At 40.5% G+C, this 19317-nt stretch overlaps 1 protein-coding gene across 1 annotated transcript in view; it reads right to left on the bottom strand.

Annotated features, from left to right (window-relative positions):
* Positions 1 to 200: 200 nt before the first annotated feature.
* Positions 201 to 19317, bottom strand: part of LOC109473910 (WD repeat-containing protein 97-like) — a 24622-nt gene continuing 5505 nt past the window's right edge. The window contains 27 exon segments of the mRNA XM_019774061.1: positions 201 to 446; positions 2227 to 2300; positions 3190 to 3376; positions 3732 to 3762; positions 3898 to 4008; positions 4391 to 4492; positions 4494 to 4548; positions 5384 to 5550; positions 5945 to 6097; positions 6651 to 6796; positions 6799 to 6906; positions 7188 to 7223; positions 7816 to 7936; positions 9892 to 10157; positions 10595 to 10732; positions 11158 to 11215; positions 11368 to 11526; positions 12194 to 12269; positions 12898 to 13048; positions 13790 to 13896; positions 14615 to 14753; positions 15618 to 15800; positions 16433 to 16505; positions 16635 to 16873; positions 17425 to 17520; positions 18053 to 18231; positions 18781 to 18909. Coding sequence (XP_019629620.1) covers positions 241 to 446; positions 2227 to 2300; positions 3190 to 3376; positions 3732 to 3762; positions 3898 to 4008; positions 4391 to 4492; positions 4494 to 4548; positions 5384 to 5550; positions 5945 to 6097; positions 6651 to 6796; positions 6799 to 6906; positions 7188 to 7223; positions 7816 to 7936; positions 9892 to 10157; positions 10595 to 10732; positions 11158 to 11215; positions 11368 to 11526; positions 12194 to 12269; positions 12898 to 13048; positions 13790 to 13896; positions 14615 to 14753; positions 15618 to 15800; positions 16433 to 16505; positions 16635 to 16873; positions 17425 to 17520; positions 18053 to 18231; positions 18781 to 18909 — 3490 coding nt within the window. The 3' untranslated portion in view covers positions 201 to 240.

Here is a 19317-nt window from a genome sequence, read left to right as displayed (position 1 = left end):
ACATATACTTGGTCGCAGACACAGTATGATATGTGTTTCAATGTCCATAAAACTTCAGATTCAAATTCAAATTTGACCTGTAGCAGGTACAACTTTGGAATTGAAAGTCTCTTTCAGGAAGGATACTGGGTTTTACTTTACAAACTATCCCAGTTAGCTTTCAGTGTTACCTGCACCAGTGCAGGTACAAAGAAAGCATTTGGAGCCCTTTAATAGTACACTGCTACATGTATGTCATTGTCATTCATGTAGATATGACAGCTCATGGACAAAGTACTTGGGTGCCGTCTTGAGGGTGATGAGGATGGGTTGTTGGAGTTCCTCGTAGTACCAGTCAGCAGGGCTGGGGAACGGGTTCATGGTGATCTTCTTGGTGGGGAAGGACAGGAAAGGCGTGAAACCTTCCACCAGGTTACGCTTGGGCAGGATAGGGGGGAGGGTCACGTCTGTGGAATGGAGGAAAATGTCTATCATATCATAGCACCATGTTACTTAGTTATGTTTACATATTGCTCTTGCTAGATGTTTCCTCTTCTTCTTCTTCTCCAAACCAATAAGTTCAATGACCTGAACCAGACATCTGTCACCATGGTAACTAGTGTTGGGTTACATCATGTTGCAATTTTATAGCAGGAGGGATTTAGACTCCTGTCTGACTATACATGACATTGTATATATGGATGTGTTTGAGTAAGAATTAACAGAGCAGACTATATGTGAAGGTAGACATTATGCATTTGCAAATGCATAATGTCTACCTTCACATGTCTATGGTTTTATTTGTGTCTGTGTAAGAGTTATTTGTGTCTGTGTAAGAGTCACATACATGTGTGTCTGTAAAACTCTTAGCATAATAGATCATACCATAAAGGATCTGCTGAAAAATTTATGACTGGTTTATTTCGAAAGGAACATGCATACAACATACATATAAGTTGCTAATTGCAGCCCGCAGGCTGAATTGGGCAGCTTTTACAATGGGATACACAGGTAGAATATATTTAACATGTACATAACTTAAACATAAGCATCAAATATTGCACTAGATTATTGCACTTTTATTGCACTAGATTATTGCACTTTTACGTTAAAATTACGGCGTTACAAATACAGGCTCGGTTACAAATTACATGATATAGCTAAAAACTATTACAACAAACATAAGATAAAACACTATTACAAAATATACAGCTATTATAAAAAAAATAATCTACTATAGGTCCAAGGTGTTCAAAATGTGCAACATTGAGGGAACCGGGCTATGTAGATATCTTTGTGTCCCTTTGGGTAGTTTGTATCGCCGTGTTTGCCTAAGCTGCATATTGTGTGGGTGGTTACTGTCTGCAGGTAGCCAGGGGGCGTGCCTAGACCTAGTGGCTGAAAGGGCAAAGGCCCGGCACAGGGTCAGTCTCCGTTCAGACAGACGTTGGAGGTCAGGAGTTGACAGGGCCTCGGAATACGAGTGATAGCTTCTACCCAGCATGATTCTGCATGCCCTTTTCTGGATTCTTTCTATGCTGTCAGATTGTTTTTTTGTGATACCCGCATTCCAACAGGGCGTGGCATATTCAACTATTGGTCGAATATACCCACAATACACTGTGACAAGGTCAGAGCTTGGGAGGCCAGCTCGACGCAGCCTACTTAATAAGTATAACCTTCTACTGCCCTTGGACACCATGGCGTCAACTTGATCAGACCACCGTAGGTCAGAGCGTATGTGCAAACCAAGTAACTTTGCTTGTGTAACTATGCTAAGTGGCTGACCTCCGAGAGTCAGTGGCTGCATTACTGGGGGGGTTCTCATGAAGCAGAAATACATTGCTTTACATTTTTTGGGGTTAAGTAACATGGAGTTCGTTTCGGCCCAGGTGTCCAATGAGTCAAGGTCAGTCTGAAGTTTAGTTGGGGTTAATACTAGTAAGAATATGCATTTGTGAGTGATTCAAATGAATGCTTTTAACCTTTTTCCTACTGCCTAACCCCATAAACAATTTATACAAATTTGGTGTCAAACAGTTATATTAGCAGGCTGTACAAAAAGTAGTTTGATCCTCATTTCCCATTTTTGTTAAATTTTTTAAAATGTTTACCCTCACTTAAGTCTGAATAAACTTCAACAGATACCATTCCAATACGTTGTTGGTCCACATGATTTACTAAATATGTTCACACACATGTAGATGTCTAAGATAGCCTGAAATAGATAAATCATATATATCTCACCTGCCAGGCCTGTCTCCCTGTGTCTATGACATTTACTGGTGTGAGTCTCTCCCAGACGTAACAGGCTCCCCTTACTGTGGAGTTAAGAACAGATACTCAGTGTCAGAACATGCAGAAGGCACAGTAAAGCTCACGTACATTGTATAATATGCTTAATCTCCAATGGGAACATACATGTATGGTCAGAGATGTATAGACTAAAATATGATCCAGGTTTCCCACATAACTCCACTGGATGCACAACTAGTTGTACCCCTTCCCTCCAAGATTCAATGCAAATAGGCATAACAAATTAATTATGCTGACAATGCACATGTTTCAAGGATCTGTTAATACATCCTAGTTACATATTTCAGTACCTGAGAAGAGTTCCTTTCAACAGAGATGCAGAGAAGACAGAAAGGAGAGCAAGATAAGTTAGGTTCAAGTATAAAAGATGCTTTGAAACAAGAAACAGTTACTATAAGATTTCATACAATGTATGTTCAGGTTACATTCCTTAAGTTACACACACAGCATTTAACCAAAACATGAACACAAAATTTTGTCTAAATAAAAACTACTTGAAATATCTATAATTATTATATCCAGACCAATTGAAATCATTCATAGTTACATTGTATTCTTCTAGCTGCCTAATGCCGTGACAAATTCAAGTTTGGTACCCTTTGGTACATTTTTGTTCTTTTTTGTTTGATTTTGGCATCCAACGACATTGGTATCGTTTTCAAATATTTTTTTTGCAAATTACGGTATATATTTGCTCCTTTTACAACTGTTTTGTACGATTTACAGTATGGTTGAAAACTTTTTTTTTTTGGAAACGGCAGAAAATTCATGCGCGGATGCCATCCATATAAATCATCCATATAAATCAAATCAACATGGCCTTAGAGTTTAATCTGAAAATTGATATGGGGGCAGTCCCCGAGTGTTTAGAACTGAGAAAGTCCGACTCTGTACCTGGGAATGTGTGGCAGGACCAGTACTGTGTTCTTGGCTCCCTCCGGCTGGGGAGTGGGGACTTTCTCCTGCGCTTTCCTCATCCTGGCCAGCTCCTCCTCGCGCACAAGCTCACAGAAGTAGTTGACCGCCTCGATGGGCTGGGCGTGCTCGATCGCTGACTGGTCAGGCGGGGCGTCTATCGTAACTGGTGAGGGGAAAGGAATCAAAATCTATCAGCATCCAGGTAGCTAACTCAAGTTGATATTCTACAGAACTGGTTCTCTTTAAACAGGCTTGATGTGGCTACATCCCCATGCTCTCTCCAGTGAGTATGCGATAAACAGTTGCTGTGTTTATGGAACAGAATTTTACAACATGTTAAAAGATCTGAATTAATCTAGAATAGTTCACTGAATATGTTCAGCTATGATGCATGAAATGTATACAAGAATATAAAAATGTAACACTACTGGTACATTGTTGTCTTCTCTTGTTGTTCATGTGAAACTATCATTTAGCAATTTGAAATAACGAATTATGAATTAAGCATGTAGACTTACCAGAAAGTCTTCTCCTTGGTTCCCCCTCATCCTGCAACACAGGATACAAACATATTCAACAGGTGAAGAAGAATGAAAAAGTAAAAACAGAAAATGAACTGTACAGTGTGTGTGTAGGTCCTAGAGAATGGGATACGAAAAGGAGCTACTCATTGTAGTTACTTACAGGTGTTTTCTTGAGGATGCCCTTGCCCTTGCGGCCTGGTCTGGTGGGCAGTCTGGTCATCCCCTGGACACCGCCAGACTTGAGCTGGTCAATCGTGGCCTGCAGGTGCACCTACAGATGGTAGAGGTACATTTAAAGCTTTAATCTGATGTACTAGACGTATATTCTGCCTCCTACTGTCAAGCTGTAGGTGAAAAACTGCACCACCCTACTCTTTGCAAGTAAAGTTGGTCAAAATGGCTTTAAGTTTAAGACAAAAAGACCCAAGTACTGAACACAAACCTGTCAGCTATTACATGAACAGGGTAAAATCATTTTTTTACTAGCATCAACTTAGGCAAACCTGGCATTGAGTCATTCCTTCAAAATCAACAATTTACTGTATTCAAAAACTTCACACATTGTTTGAGCAACAAGACCAGCATTTCCTTACATTTTGATGAACTTTCCTACATGTAAGGCCAAGCCCCACATGTTTGCAAAGTGCTCTTACCTTGAACTTGCCCATCCAAGTGTCCAGCCACCCTTCCGCCATGTTTTTCAGCATGGAGTGGCTCTCCCCTGTCACAGTCCAGGTGTCCATCTCCCGGTAAAAAGTACCTGTGAGGATCCTGCATGCCGATGTCACTCAGGATCTTGTGGACTAGCAGGCTGCAAAAAATATACATCATGATCAAGAGCAGGGCTCGACATTAAAGGTGGTCCGATGGCCACTGACCATTAAAATTTAGACTGGGACAGCTAAAAAGACACCCTGAGACATTTTTGGGACAATAGAAAAATAATCAACATCAGAATGTCAGCCTTTCTTTTGTTTATCAGTCCCCCCAAATTTCCTGTCTACTCTGCAATCATAGTGCACATGGCAGTCAGAACTTAAGCAAAATAAAGTTGACTTCAAGTTGCAGTCATACAATACTTCCCAAAAAACAGATTGGGGCAGTTCATTATCACTTTGGGACAATTGAAATTCATTATTGGGACAGTGCTGGGACAATAGGAAGAAAAGTTAACTTCGAGGCCTGAGGAGGTTATTTGTCTTGAGTGATCAGTAATTTGTCTCATGTATCAAGTACATGTATCAGGAACGTGGTAAGGCCTAGAAGAAAAATGTTGTGTTTCCTGTTTCCTGACCGACCCTAGAAAAAAACTGCCAACCCTAGCCTTTTTTTGGGGTGGACCCCAAAAAGGGACATTCTAGCTCCATAATCTGACACCTGAGTGATGAAATGTTGTACAATCGGTTTTCCAACATTGACATTGAAACTATAAGTTTTACTTGGTTAATCTAATTTGTATAAGTTGGATCCCTATATAGGGATTGCCAAAGTCTAGAAAACAAAGTAATTTTTTCAGGACTGAAACAGGAAATGCAATACATTTTTTTCCTAGTCCTAGACAGTTAAACACATACTGGCCTGGAAGCTAACCATTTTTCATGGAGTTAGGAGCGAAAATGATTCAATTTGACATTTAAGGTGCTTACCGTAGTTCGGAGTCATTTTCCAAGTAGAGCGCCATCAGTTCCAGGACAAACTCCTTACTCTGTATGCGGAGAGCGTTCAGGAGTTTCAGGGCGGACTCCACGAATGGTCTCTCCCTGGGGTCACGTATGTTTGGTGCAGGAGGGCCACTCAGGAAATCCAAAACAACCTGACAAGAGAAAATCACAAATTAATTAATTACAACTCATATGATTTATAACAAAAACAATCTATAGATTGAAATACAATTAATAGACAGTAAGCACTAAAAAATTTAGATGGAATTTATAATTCTCAGGAATCTTTTTTGACAAATAAAACATTTATCTCTTCAAGTCAAAGAATCGTTAAGCACCTCATCATGTCCACTTGGGTATAAAAATATTGACAAAAAGCTAATGTCACAAGAACATTTTTGTGTGATTTCTTTGCTTTTGTTTTTATCTGTGCAAGCTATGATGATGTTAGTGTTTGGACCACTGCCTGCAATGTTGGTAAAGTTCTCCTGTGAGTGGAGCAGGCCTAACCCTAACCCTAACCCTAACGCCAAGCCTAACCCTAACCTTGACAATATCTGCGATGTTGGTGAAGTTCTCCTGTGAGTGGAGCAGGGTGATGGCGTCCACGATCCCTGCCTTGTGTGGCCAGTCTGCTATCCTCAGCACACGTAACAGGTTGTTCAGATACGACTGCATGGTCCACGGCTTGGAGATGTTCTTCCACGCAAAGAAAAATAACTCAATTAATGCATGTGCATGACCCAAGGGCCTATTTTTGGTTTTCAGATACGTGTCCATCAATTGTCTATCTATATATGTTAGAAACTACTGGTAACGCCATTCACAAAACAACGCTAAGAAGGTACATGTAACTCAAAGATTGACAAGATAATTGAAATAGCATCAAAGTATACTCCTTTGTTATACCTGGTATTGTAATTTTCTTCTATCAAGTCAAATGGATTTCAATAAGTTCCCAATTGAAGGTACAGACTATTATGCATTTTAATGAGAAGTGTATTTTTGTAACTGTACTTCCTTTCATAAATTTTTTATCAAACCAGATTTCTCATCTTGAAAGTTCATCTGTGTAACTTAGTAGAAGGCATTATGAAACAAATTTGAACAGCAATTTCCAACACAAAAAATTGGTGTTGTTCACTCCTTGACAAAGACTGGAGTTGCACAGTCGAAAATTTGGGTGAGTCCAATTTCTTGTGTTGGAAATTACAGTTTAAACTTGTTTCATAAAACCAGATTCTTGTCTCACCTTGGGGTCCGAGAAGAACTGTTTGTACCAGTCTGTCCCATCGAACTGTGCGATGAAGTCAGGTAGGGGGGTGGGGGGTCTGGGCGGTGAGGGGGGCGGTGGTGTCGGCTCACGTGGGGGTGGGGGAGGCGACGGTGTGGGGGGTTTGGGGGCGTGAGGGGCCTGGTGACCAGCTTCTTGATCGGCTGCCGCGGTTTGATCTCGCGTTTGGGCTTGGGCGGGGGCGGAGGTTCGGGTGAGGGTTCCGGTGAGGGTTCTGTGTGGAGGAGGAAAATAATGAACAACATCTCATGACTGGGACAGAATAAAAGAGTTTGCCCTTCAGGTGTTTCTAGAATGGCTTGGTAGCACCATGTAGGGGGTAGCCATTCCACCAGAAGAAAAGAAAGCTGTCTGCTTAACTCTATGATTTGCATACTTTGAAGGATTGTCAATCCCTTGGTCCATTGTTCAAAGACAGCCACACCTTAAGCATGCTAAAGAACCCAGCCACCTTCCTGAGAGGCACCTTCCATCAAAGGCACACAAAGAACTTACTGCCTTGCTGGTTGAGAAATCTTGGCTGCATGTCAGCTGAATGAATAGAATACAATCTTAACATTCATAACTGCTACTAGCAGTAACAATGTACTTTCTTGGATACAGTATTACAAACAAGGAATTGACTTGTAGCCTTAATCAGTTGGTGTTCATTCCATATAATAATAATACAAAGTAGAAGCACAGTCAAAACTGTACTAAAGGCCACCTCTAAGTCTAAGGACTACCCTAAAGAGCCAGGCTGTCTACTGTGACCATCTCCTTCAAGTCCCTTGTGTGGTCCCATAGACATGTTGGACTGTACTGTACAAAATGTATCTATCAAAACATAATAACACTTATGTTGGTATCCAGTTTTATACATGTTTGTACCTACTGTTTCACATATTTGTGAAGGGACATAAAGGGCCCTATAACATGGATGGATACCAGGCTATTTTTGTAATAGATTGTCTATCCTATAATTATACATCCCAGTACCAGTGGGTACAACAGGGCTGGATACCAGGCTACAATTACAAGACTAGTATTAAGTGATTGTGCATCCCAGACCCAGTAGGTACAATAGGGCTGGATACCAGGCTACTATTACAAGTGTTGAGTGACTGTTCCTCCCAGTACTGACCTGGGGTGGGGGGCTTCTTGGCCCTCTCCATGAGTTTGGAGAGCATGGGCGTTGGCTCCTCCTCCTCATCTGACCAGGTCTTCTCCTCATCCTCAAAATCTTCCTCCACAGACTCAGGTTTCTGGATATACATGAGGGGTACATGTGTGAGATCGATACTTCATGTATGTCTACTTTACGTCGAAGAAGGTTAGACATCCAGGTAAATAAGATACACCAAAAAGTAGTTACTCAAGCAACTGGATATGATTTCAGAAACAGCCAGACGTTTCAGCTAGTATCCACTAGCTATCGTCAGTGACAGAGGGGAAATGCCTCGTCTTGACTTGTCTCACTTTTTCAAGTTAGACAAAATGTTAGTCAAAAAATTTGACAAGTCAAGCCGAGGCATTTCTTCTCTGGTCTCTCAGTCACTGACGAAAGCTAGTGGATACTAGCTGATATGTCTGACCATTTCCAAAATCATATCCAGTTGCTTGAGTAACTGCTTTTTGGTATATGTCTACTTTAGACTTGGAAAGACACCATACTTTAGATACATGTATGTTTACAACAGTATTGTAAATGTTAATGACTGAAGACCAAATAAAGTATATACAATGATGTTGAAGAAATGTTGCAATGGACATGTTAATTCAAGTGCATTTAGCAAAATTTGAAATTTGAAATCAACTTCAGCCTTTGAAAGCATGCAAGGTCCTTGATACATGTATGTTGTGGTGAGAGTACAGCATAAAATTAATGTAGTTTTGAGGTGCAAGTTCTACCACATACACAAAGCTACTTTCTCTGTGCTGGTACTAGAGACTAGCCATCTCAGTACATGTACATTAAATTTTGTACATTTGTACAAAGACAACTGTGGTCTACACAGTTTAGTGATGCCATCTTGCATTTTTCACAAGAACTGCAGGTGCATGCATTGACAGCTACTACAAGACACAGTCACGTCACAGCTACGGGTACTCCAAACTCACGGGCCAACTTAAAGACAAGCTGGTGTCTTGCTTCTTCTCGAGAGGACTTAGAGGTAAACTGGCATCCAGTGTCCTCTCAGGGGACCTTAAAGGTACAGTAGTTGTGTCCGCTTCCCTCTCAAGAAAACTTAAAGGCACAGTGGCGTCCTGTTTCTGTACGAGTGGACTTAGAGGTACAGAAACATTCTCGGCAGAACTTAAAGGAAACTTTTCGACCGGTTTGGAAGGATCCGTTCTCGTTTTAAGTTCAGCCTTAAGCCGATGTAGCAAGGTGCGTCTTTTCCGACGGGTTTTAAATTTGTTAACGACCATCAGAGCAAGCTGATAGTTGAAGGGAGTGGACTGTGGGAGCTCTGCATCCACAGTAGATGGAAGCTGATGTTCCTGTTATGTTTTAAAAGGATGTTAGTAGTTCAAGACTGAGTTAGTATATTATTATAGCATAAGGTAGCAATGTTAGGTCTGCATGGAAGAGAGACATGTTAGTAAAGCTCATTCAGATAACTCAACAGCAGCAATCATTACAAGTTAGTGTGACAGATATCAACATTAAACCTGTATATGGAGCAAAGACTCAGAAGTGAGCGAAGCACAGTTCATTCAACAAGTTTCCAAGGATTTCATTGCTTATAGTTATAAGTTGGTAAGAAGTACATGACTGTGTATGTCCTTGGAACAACTCCATTTATGAAGAAATTCTATAATGTTTTTGTGAGTCAAGCATTTGGATGCATTTCAATCAGAACTTTAACCCTTGTCCTGCTGGCATTTTTTACACAATATTTTTCGATAATTTCATGTCTTAATCAGGTAATATATTAAGACCTAAATTTTTTGCCCTGTGGTGGCATAGTTACTTCTGCATTCATTGCATTTCGCTTTGGTCTGATGCGTTGCACAAGAAACACCCCAAAATCATACCTATACAGGGTGCTATATGGCTAGTTCTGTATTGTGCAACCCAACAACTGTTAGGCACTGCAGGACAAGGGTTTTGAGAAGAAGTCTAATATGTGTCTGTGAGTCAAGTCTTTGGATGTGTTTCAATCAGAACTTTAAGACAACGTTGTGCCCAAGAAGAGTGGTCTTTCCAACCCACCTTCCTGCTGCCCTCTATCTGTGCGAGCTGCTCTGCCGTGAGAGTCGGAGGTTTCCACTCCTCCTGCTTCTTCTTCTGTTTCTCCATCTCCTCCGCAGGCCACAGCAATCTCACCAGGATGGAGTTAGGGATGAACCCGCTGGGGTTGATCACGTACGTCATCGGGGGCTTCTCTTCTTCTTTTTCTTCCTCCTCTTCCTCTTTCTTTTCTTCCTTCACTTCCTCTACATCCTCTTCTACAGGCCCCTCTGGTAGAGACTCTATTCCTGATGTTCACATATAGGAAAGAACAATCAGCTTTTGGGAGTCGCAAAAATGACTGATATATATATTGCACCTACATTGTAACATCATAATGATTACATTTAGAATAACAGGGATTAACATTATAAGCTTGGTATATATATATGTATATATTAATCTCTCAGTGTCATTTGCTATAATTATAGTTATTTTTGTTTTCAAACCAACTATTTATGTTTACCCGTGCAGAAGGAAACATGTTGTTTTTGCTCAGTTTCTTCTTCTCCAAACACATAAGGTCAAGGACTTGGACCAAATGTCTGTCACCAGAGTACAAATAAAGGAAAACACCACAATATATAAATTAATTATCCCGGGTATCTTAATTGGACACAATAAATTATCTTAATTAATGGACCAATAAATTAAGAGCTCCAAGGGTCCACATTTTGTCCCTTACCAGTAGGCTCTCTGGATATCTTTTTATCCCTGTCGAGTGACAGGGAGGTCACTGGTGTGGTGGGGACAGACTTCACAGCAGCAGATCGTGGAGGGAAGAACCCCAGAGGACCTCTCTCTGGCATGTAGGGGTCCTCCTCTGTGGAAAAAAAAACATCAATAATTTAATACAGTGTGATACTAATATATTACCCAAATCAATAGCACAAAATGTATTTATGTTTACCTTCGAAGGAAAACATACTGTTTTTGCTCTGTTTACTCTTCCTCTTCTTCTCCAAATAAGGTCAATGACCTGAACCAGACGTCTGTCACCATGGTAACTAGTGTTGGGTTACATGTACATCATGTTGCAATTTTATAGCAGGAGGGATTTAGACTCCTGTCGTGACCACAAGAATGTTTTTGAGTACAGTAAGAATCAACAGAGCAGACCATATGCGAAGGTAAACATCATGCATTTTGCTTTGAAAATGTTACCTTTCTAGTTATGTTATCAACTTTTATGGAACACGCCACACGCATGTTGTAATTTTTTGCAAAGTTGAAAGGAGTAAACCTTACCTGGTTCGGGTGGCTCAAGGAAGTACGTGTCAGGGTCAAAGTCATCAGGGTCTTTCACCTGGTGCAGAAATGAAACTGTTGAGTCAGACTCAAGTTTATGATAAAAAATAAATTGTGATTTAAATCCTTCAGTTATGTCAATGTATATATGAACACATTGACACAAAATATACCATGATTTTTCAAAAGATACTTTTGAAGGGTTCCCACCTTGATGTCGTGAGTCTTCCTGTAGAAGAGGTCCAGGTACTTCTTGAAAGCCTCACTCTTCACTTTCTTCTTGTTTAGCTTGGGCTTCTTCTGTCTGGTCAGCTCTCCGCTCTTGATCTTGAGAAGCTCGTTGTCTCGTGCCTGCAGGACTGCGTAGATCTGGGAAGAAAAACATGTTAAAACATTTCCTACTAAACAACCACTCATCTGACATATAATTTGCTCTTTATTTTTTCCTTTCTGTAAAGTTTCAGCTGTATGTGTTCTAGTATACATGTACATTACTTTAATTTTAAATTAAATCTAAATTGATCTTTTTGTCACTGTAGCATTGCATTAGCTTATATATAAATCTGAGATTTGTTTGGTTATACATTGTATCTAGGTATTCTTTAGTTTATTTATCATTAGCTATTATTTTGTTAGCTTCCTGATTAATGTTAATTTTGGTGTTTGTTTAGTTATATGTAAGTTTTCTTTAGTTTATTTGTTAGCTTCATGATTAATATTTGGTAAGTTTCTAGGGGAAGGACAAGGCTTCTTTCCTCCTCCTTCACACTGTTTTTATTTTAGTTGTTTTGCATTTGTTGATTACTGTTATCATTTGTTTTTATTTGTGCAAATAAATAAATCAAATCAAAAACAAAACAATGAGAACTGAGTGATGTTGAACGGCTGAGTGATTATCAGCAGACCTGAGATTAAGAAGTAAAATATTTTTTCTCCTGATATTTTCCAAAAGTCATCTCTTAACTATATATACATGTGCTATAGGTTGATTGCCTGAGACAAATGAATCATTATTGATAAAAATGTCTAAGTCTACCTGTTCCTTCTCTCTCTCCTCCCTGTGTAGCTCTTCTTCCTCCTCTACACTGAGAATGTCCATGAAGTGGTCAAATCTGTTGGGAAGGCACAGCTTAGATCAGACTAATTTTCTTCTAAGCAATGTAAAAACATTTATGCTCTTACAAGCTGAGTACAGGTAATGGTGATAAAAAAAAAAGCAGTTCTATATACTATTAGGTACAATAGACCAGTTTACCTTTTGCTGATTGCATCACAGGGGGGACATTTCGAATAGAACACCATTCTGGAACTGGCTTTTGCTTGCGTTGTCCCCCTAGCAGATTTACTGACGTGTGTAACTTTAATTTCTGAAAGTTCCTGACCTGGGCTTGTACAATGAGTCTAAAGCTTATTGATTCTTCACTGAAGGATGGCTGTCCCCTAATTCCTTCCACCCAATCTCACCAGATAGCCGATTCTGGTATCTGAGAGCAGAATGCAGACCATCACAGTTATCTGCCAGGGGGGACACCACAAGCAAAAGCAGCATTCAACTTCCAGGTTCTATAACGGCATTCTATTAGAAATGTCCTTCCTGTGACGTAAGCATTTCTTGCAATCCCTTGAAAGATAAACTGGTCTATTACAGTGATATGAGTCATACTCTGGTATCTCACTACATCTACAAGTGCTAAATAAAAATACTTAGAACAGGTTCAACACACTACAACTAACTCCCACCTGAAGAGAGAAGAGTGTGCGTTCTTCAGCCTCTTGATGTCCCCCTGGTTCAGCTGGCTCACGTGCTCGTTGTTGAAGGAAATTGGCTCCTCCTGGAAGGGCTCCGGGAACTGCATGGACACCATACGGAAAATGTACGTCTTGGGCATGTCTGGGAAGGAAAAAAAAAAACATTTTCAACATCAATTTCATTTGTTTATGAATAGTTTCATCAGGTTGGTAAGTCACTGAATAAAGGTGGGGCCGCGAAAAGTTGTTATGGCCAGATTGAAGAGGTGGTTTCCTGGTCATGTTTGACTATACAACTTTTCTTGTTTGTCCTTTTTGATTAAAAAAAAACTAAAAAAAATTACACATTAATCACGGACATAGGGATAAAAAAAATTATACAGCTCTCTTTTTTTGAAGTTTTTGAGTCTCAGTTTTACATGTTTTCTTATGTCTGGCTCAGAGTCTTCTAATTTTGATATGACTAAACTAAGCATGTTTGTATCAAGTTCTGTACTAAGTACTCACAGTGGTTATATTCTATCCTGTGGAGGTGTTCTGTACTAAGTACTCACAGTGGTTATATTCTATCCTGTGGAGGTGTTCTGTACTAAGTACTCACAGTGGTTATATTCTATCCTGTGGAGGTGTTCTGTACTAAGTACTCACAGTGGTTATATTCCATCCTGTGGAGGTGTTCTGTACTAAGTACTCACAGTGGTTATATTCTATCCTGTGGAGGTGTTCTGTACTAAGTACTCACAGTGGTTATATTCTATCCTGTGGAGGTGTTCTGTACTAAGTACTCACAGTGGTTATATTCTATCCTGTGGAGGTGTTCTGTACTAAGTACTCACAGTGGTTATATTCTATCCTGTGGAGGTGTTCTGTACTAAGTACTCACAGTGGTTATATTCTATCCTGTGGAGGTGTTTCCCGATGCCCACCAGTAGATCACCTCTCTGACTACAGAAGGCAACACTGTGGGGAGCAACATTCAGCTTGATAATCCTGGAGGGGAAGAGAGAGAGAGAACATCCGTATCATTACAGGACCTCTTTGGCACACACATATATGTCTAGTGCTATGGAGTTTTTTTTACTAGAGCCTTTACTATAAAACAAACTACTAAATGAAGAAGTATTGAGTATCTGTGAATAGTCTAGTTATCAAATTCAAATCAATGGGAGTGAAGTCAAGGCATTTCTGTCCACAACCGATAACAATTACTGAAACATTGGCAGGTAATTCACATTGGAGGTGTGCAAAGAACCTTTAGTTAACACTATAATTTGTAAATTCACTTACTTCCGCAGTGTTTTTTCTGTGATGATAGGGAAAAGGAAGTTTTCACAGTGTTTTGAATTTGTATTTGAAACAATTTTGTAGTACAACACATGGGAAACCACGGGGAATGTTTTATTTATGTTTACCGAAGAAAAACATATTGTTTTTGCTCAGTTTCTTCCTCTTGTTCTCCAAACAAATAAGGTCAATGATCTGAACCAGACGTCTGTTACCAAGGTAACTGGTGTTGGGTTACAACATGTTGCAATTTTACAGCAGGAGGGATTCACACTCCTGTCACCATACAATTTTTTATATGAATGTGTTTGAGTAAGAATTAACAAATGTAAATGTTGCAAATGTTTATTTTATTAATTGTTTGTTTGCACATACATGCATATAAAAGACTCACAGTACCCAGGAACGTGCATTGTTAGCATACCTGATGAGGCTGTTTTCTTCGTTCCAAATCTTGACCGTCCCGTCCAGACTGGAGGAAGCGAACACTTTCATCCGTGGGCAGCACGCCAACGCCGTGATGTCATCAATGTGGTCGTCATCTGGCCGGTGGTCAAACCGGTCTGAAACAAAGCGAGACACTTTGATACAGATATTCTACTACACATAATGTTTCGAACAGTCTAACATGAATTTTGATTTCTGTTTCTGAACAAGAAATCAGAGATTTTCAACTTCCGGCTTCCTGAATTCCCCCAATTCCTGCTGCCTCCCAGCCAGATTCTGAGACCTTTGACCTCCTGTTATTCTGTCTGTCAATCTTCCCCACTCATGTGCTGTCAACCTACTCTAGACAATTAAAAACAATTATAGTGCTAGGATTTTTTTTATAATTGGCTTGGGTAATGAAAAGGTTTGTGTCTTTGAGCCAGCATCAGTCATTTCTGCCGGGATAATTTTTTGTATAGGATTATCCTATGCGAATATTACAAATTTTGGAGTGAAAATAATGTTTTTTTCTGTTAATTTTACCAAAATTTAAGGTTGGTTGAAGAAGCCAAACTCAGTTGGTCTTGTAGCTGAAGAGATATTCTTTTTATCCCATATACAGTTTTTTCCTTCCGAATTAGTCCCTGGCAAAGACAGTCGATACACTTGAGGGTGTGCAGCTTTGAATAAAAAACACAAAATAAACTGGGGTGTGCCCCTTTAATTTCGGTATCTGTATCAGTATAGCCGGTATAACCGCCCTTCGGCGTAACACACCAGCTTCGAAGGCACGCGGCACGGCGTCAGCTAGCGATATCACACTTAATGACTTGTTACATTCAATCTTTGCACATTTAATTGCAGGAGCTGTTTAAAGATTTCTAGTGATGATGCCCCAACTGTGCTTGGTGGCAATGAGTTCTGGGGAAATACGAGTTTTTAATCAGCTTAATTCTTGGTTGATAACTCTGATATTTGAAGGCATGACTGGTACTTACTCTTCTCGACCAGGTTATACATGACCACACTGTAGGTGGCCGTAGCAGGCTCCTGGAAGCCCACACACAGACGTTCCTTCAGCGTGGCCATGTACAGCGGCGTCTGCGCGCAGTAGAACGACATCAGCGGAGACAGGGCCTCCTCCGAGAACGGGAAGATACGCCACACCTTCACCACATTATCTGGGGAGAACAAGCAAAAGAAATGTTTAGTAACATGTGCATTAAAGAGGGACAAAGGATGAATTGATGATAATGGTAATGACAGGCGTAGTTTTAAGCAACACACATCACCAGTCATTTCAAATTTTGGAAACCTAAGACCAGTGCTGTGTACTGGTTTGCTGGACCGGTTCCAGACTTGTAAAAATGTTTAGGTTCAAGTCCAAAAAATCGTTGGGAACTAGTTCCAGGCTTACAAAAAAAAAAAAAAAACATGTCACAGTTCCTTTTTCATCCTAAACCACCTAAAGCCTTCCATTGATAAAAAATTTGAGCTGCAAAGTGAAGAAAGCATTGCCACTGGGCATAGTCAAGTGTCAGCATCCAAATCTAATCAACTCAACCAATATAATAAGCCTTCTCCCTGCGGTCTAACCTTGTAATCAATATGAAGTTTGATGCCAAGTGGCTACCTTAGCAGGCTGGAGGTTAATTCTCATAATTTTAATCTTGTTTCACATGTCAACTGGGAGAGAACAAACTTCAATATTTCAGAAATAGACATCAGAAATACCTGCAAAAATCCCACCACCTTTACCACCACTTCCGTGCATATACAGGTAAATGCAGTATTTCAGGCCCAATGTACATACCTCTGCCTGCAGAGATGATCTGGTTCTCCTTGTAGTTTGCCACCATGCTGATCACACCCCTCATGCCATGGGCCTGCGGGAGACACACATTTTGGTTAAAGAGAGGCAGGCGTGGTGCAAAAGCATGTCCCAGCTTTATTTGATTGGATCAATGGAAAAGAATTTGCTGCATCTGAACTAATATCAGAGAGGAATTTCTTACATCAGTTTTGAAGTAAGGCAGCCCAGTCTCCCAGTCTAGCGCAGCTATGTGTCCGTCCTTGCGTCCTCCCAGTACGATAGTCCGGTTGGTGTATGTGGTGGAGGGGACGATGGACCTCTTGGGACGTAACGCGAGGATTCCCTCGCTGTCTGCCTTTAGGGTCTTCTGCCAGGTGACATACTGGATAGCCGGGTTCACCACGTACTCATAGATACACAGGCAGTTGTACCATTCTCCTCCTGGGGGAGGGGGAAATGTGTCAAGTTATAACAAGACCAAAACAAACGTTGATGAAGGTTAGACATCCAGGGAAACAATATTGACAGACTTTTAAATGACATCCACCACTCGAAACGTCTGGAAATTATGTCCGTAATTTATCCAGTCCGTGATTTATCCAGTAGAGTTTGAATTTCCTATGAGTGAAGACCATAACATATACATGTACATGTATATGCAGAAAGAGATAGAAACTTGATTTGTTTCAGTACCAAGGAAAGCTGCCAGGTGGCCCAAAATTGACCTTGACCTTTGTCTTCCCCAGACCTACCCACATACCAAATATCATCATAATCCATTCAGAAATTCTTATCTTCTGCTGACCACAAATATCCAAAAACACAGACAGACACACGTAAAACAAAATCTCAAATTTCATGTACATGCACTAATGTTCACAAAAATTACTTAAGTTACACTACCCTCTACCAAACTCCCTACACGATTCCCAATATTGGCTGATTGAGAAACTGTACAGCACTTGGGAGAAATGATAATTTGGAATGCTTACGGGCATTAGGATGGAAGACATCCTTGATGGTACAGGGGTTGCTGGTAGTGAAGGCTTTCACCAGATCTCCATGGTCAAGTGCAACAAACATTGTTTCTGAAAAAAACAAGAAAAGCCAATGTTATTACTAACATGTGTACAATGACATGTTTTCTACATGGTGCTGAACTACCATCACACACTGTCCTTGGTACTGAACTACCATCACACACTGTCCCTGGTACTGAACTACCATCACACACTGTCCCTGGTGCTGAACTACCATCACACACTGTCCCTGGTACTGAACTACCATCACACACTGTCCCTGGTGCTGAACTACCATCACACACTGTCCCTGGTGCTGAACTACCATCACACACTGTCCCTGGTGCTGAACTACCATCACACACTGTGCCTGGTGCTGAACTACCATCACACACTGTCCCTGGTACTGAACTACCATCACACACTGTCCCTGGTGCTGAACTACCATCACACACTGTCCTTGGTACTGAACTACCATCACACACTGTCCCTGGTACTGAACTACCATCACACACTCACTGTACTGAACTACCATCACACACTGTCCCTGGTGCTGAACACATACTGACTTTTGAGTGATACAGAAAGAAAGGGAAAATACCTTCTGCTTCAGCATAAACAGCGTCCACGATGGTCCTGTTGCTGTCCAGCAGCACGGTCGTCAGTACATTTCCCGTTGCCGGGGCGATGATACGTACAGCGGAGTCCTCACAAACACAGATCGCCCTGGGTGGCAGCTGACCCTTGTGCTCTGTGTACTTGATGGACTTCACTTTGCTCCTGTAGGAAATAATCATTTTTAAATCTTTTTACAATTTTTTAATAATTCACCACAAAGCAAGGCTCATGGGAGCCACTTAAATGTTTTGGGTTACATATTTATATTTATGTTTATGGAAGGAAAATATATTGTTTTTGCTCTGTTTCTTCTTCTTCTTTTCTTCTCCAAACCAATAAGGTCAATGACCTGAACCAGCCGTCTGTCACCATGGTAACTAGTGTTGGGTTACATCATGTTGCAATTTTATAGCAGGAGGGATTTATACTCCTGTCTGACCATAAACATGTAATATATGAATGTACTTGAGTAACAATTAACACCGGCAGACCACTATGCGAAGGTAAAACATTATGGCATTTTGCTTTTGCAAATGTTACCTTTCTAGTTTTAGTTAACGTTGGGAGTAAGTGAGCAGTGTATGTGACCTGGTATATGGAGGAATTCAGAAAGCCCTCCACAGTTCCAATACATTCTAGAAAACCAAAACCAAAATACTTCCCAGAAGTCTGAAATTTCGGATGTTCGGGTGTGAGAAATGTTGAACTTACCCCATGGTTGTGAAGAGGTTGTGGATGTGTTGTGTTCTCCACAGGTCTACGTGATAGCTACAGTAGCTGAACACATGGTCCTGCTTGATGATGGACCCCAGACCTGTCACCTCTTCTTCTGTGTCAATCCTGTGAAAAGAGGGTTACAAAAGGGTTACCAGGAATCTCAGCTCATGGCTTTGCATAAAACAGTGTTAATGTGTTCTGCAAGCAATCTTTTGACTATTTTTCTAGCTCTGGATATTTAATGATATGTCTGAAATGGTAGAATAGCTCTGAATGTCCAAAAATGGTATGGTTGAGTTTTAAGTCAAATGCAATTTTGGACACATATTATGGTAGTGCATACAAACTATGCTTTAAGCATTCAATATGTTTCCCTTCCCAGAAGGAAAACGTTGTTTTTGCAATGTTCCTTTTTCCTCTTCTTCTTCTCCAAACAAATAAGGTCAATGACCAGAACCAGACATCTGTCACCATGGTAACTAGTGTTGGGTTACATCATGTTGCAATTTTATAGCAGGAGGGATTTGGACT

The sequence above is a fragment of the Branchiostoma belcheri genome, unplaced genomic scaffold (genome assembly GCF_001625305.1).
Source record: "Branchiostoma belcheri isolate BF01 breed outbred unplaced genomic scaffold, Haploidv18h27 scaffold3, whole genome shotgun sequence".
Lineage (NCBI taxonomy): Eukaryota > Metazoa > Chordata > Leptocardii > Amphioxiformes > Branchiostomatidae > Branchiostoma > Branchiostoma belcheri.
Note: the sequence above shows the minus strand (reverse complement) of the source record. Positions and strands in the feature narration are given on the sequence as shown.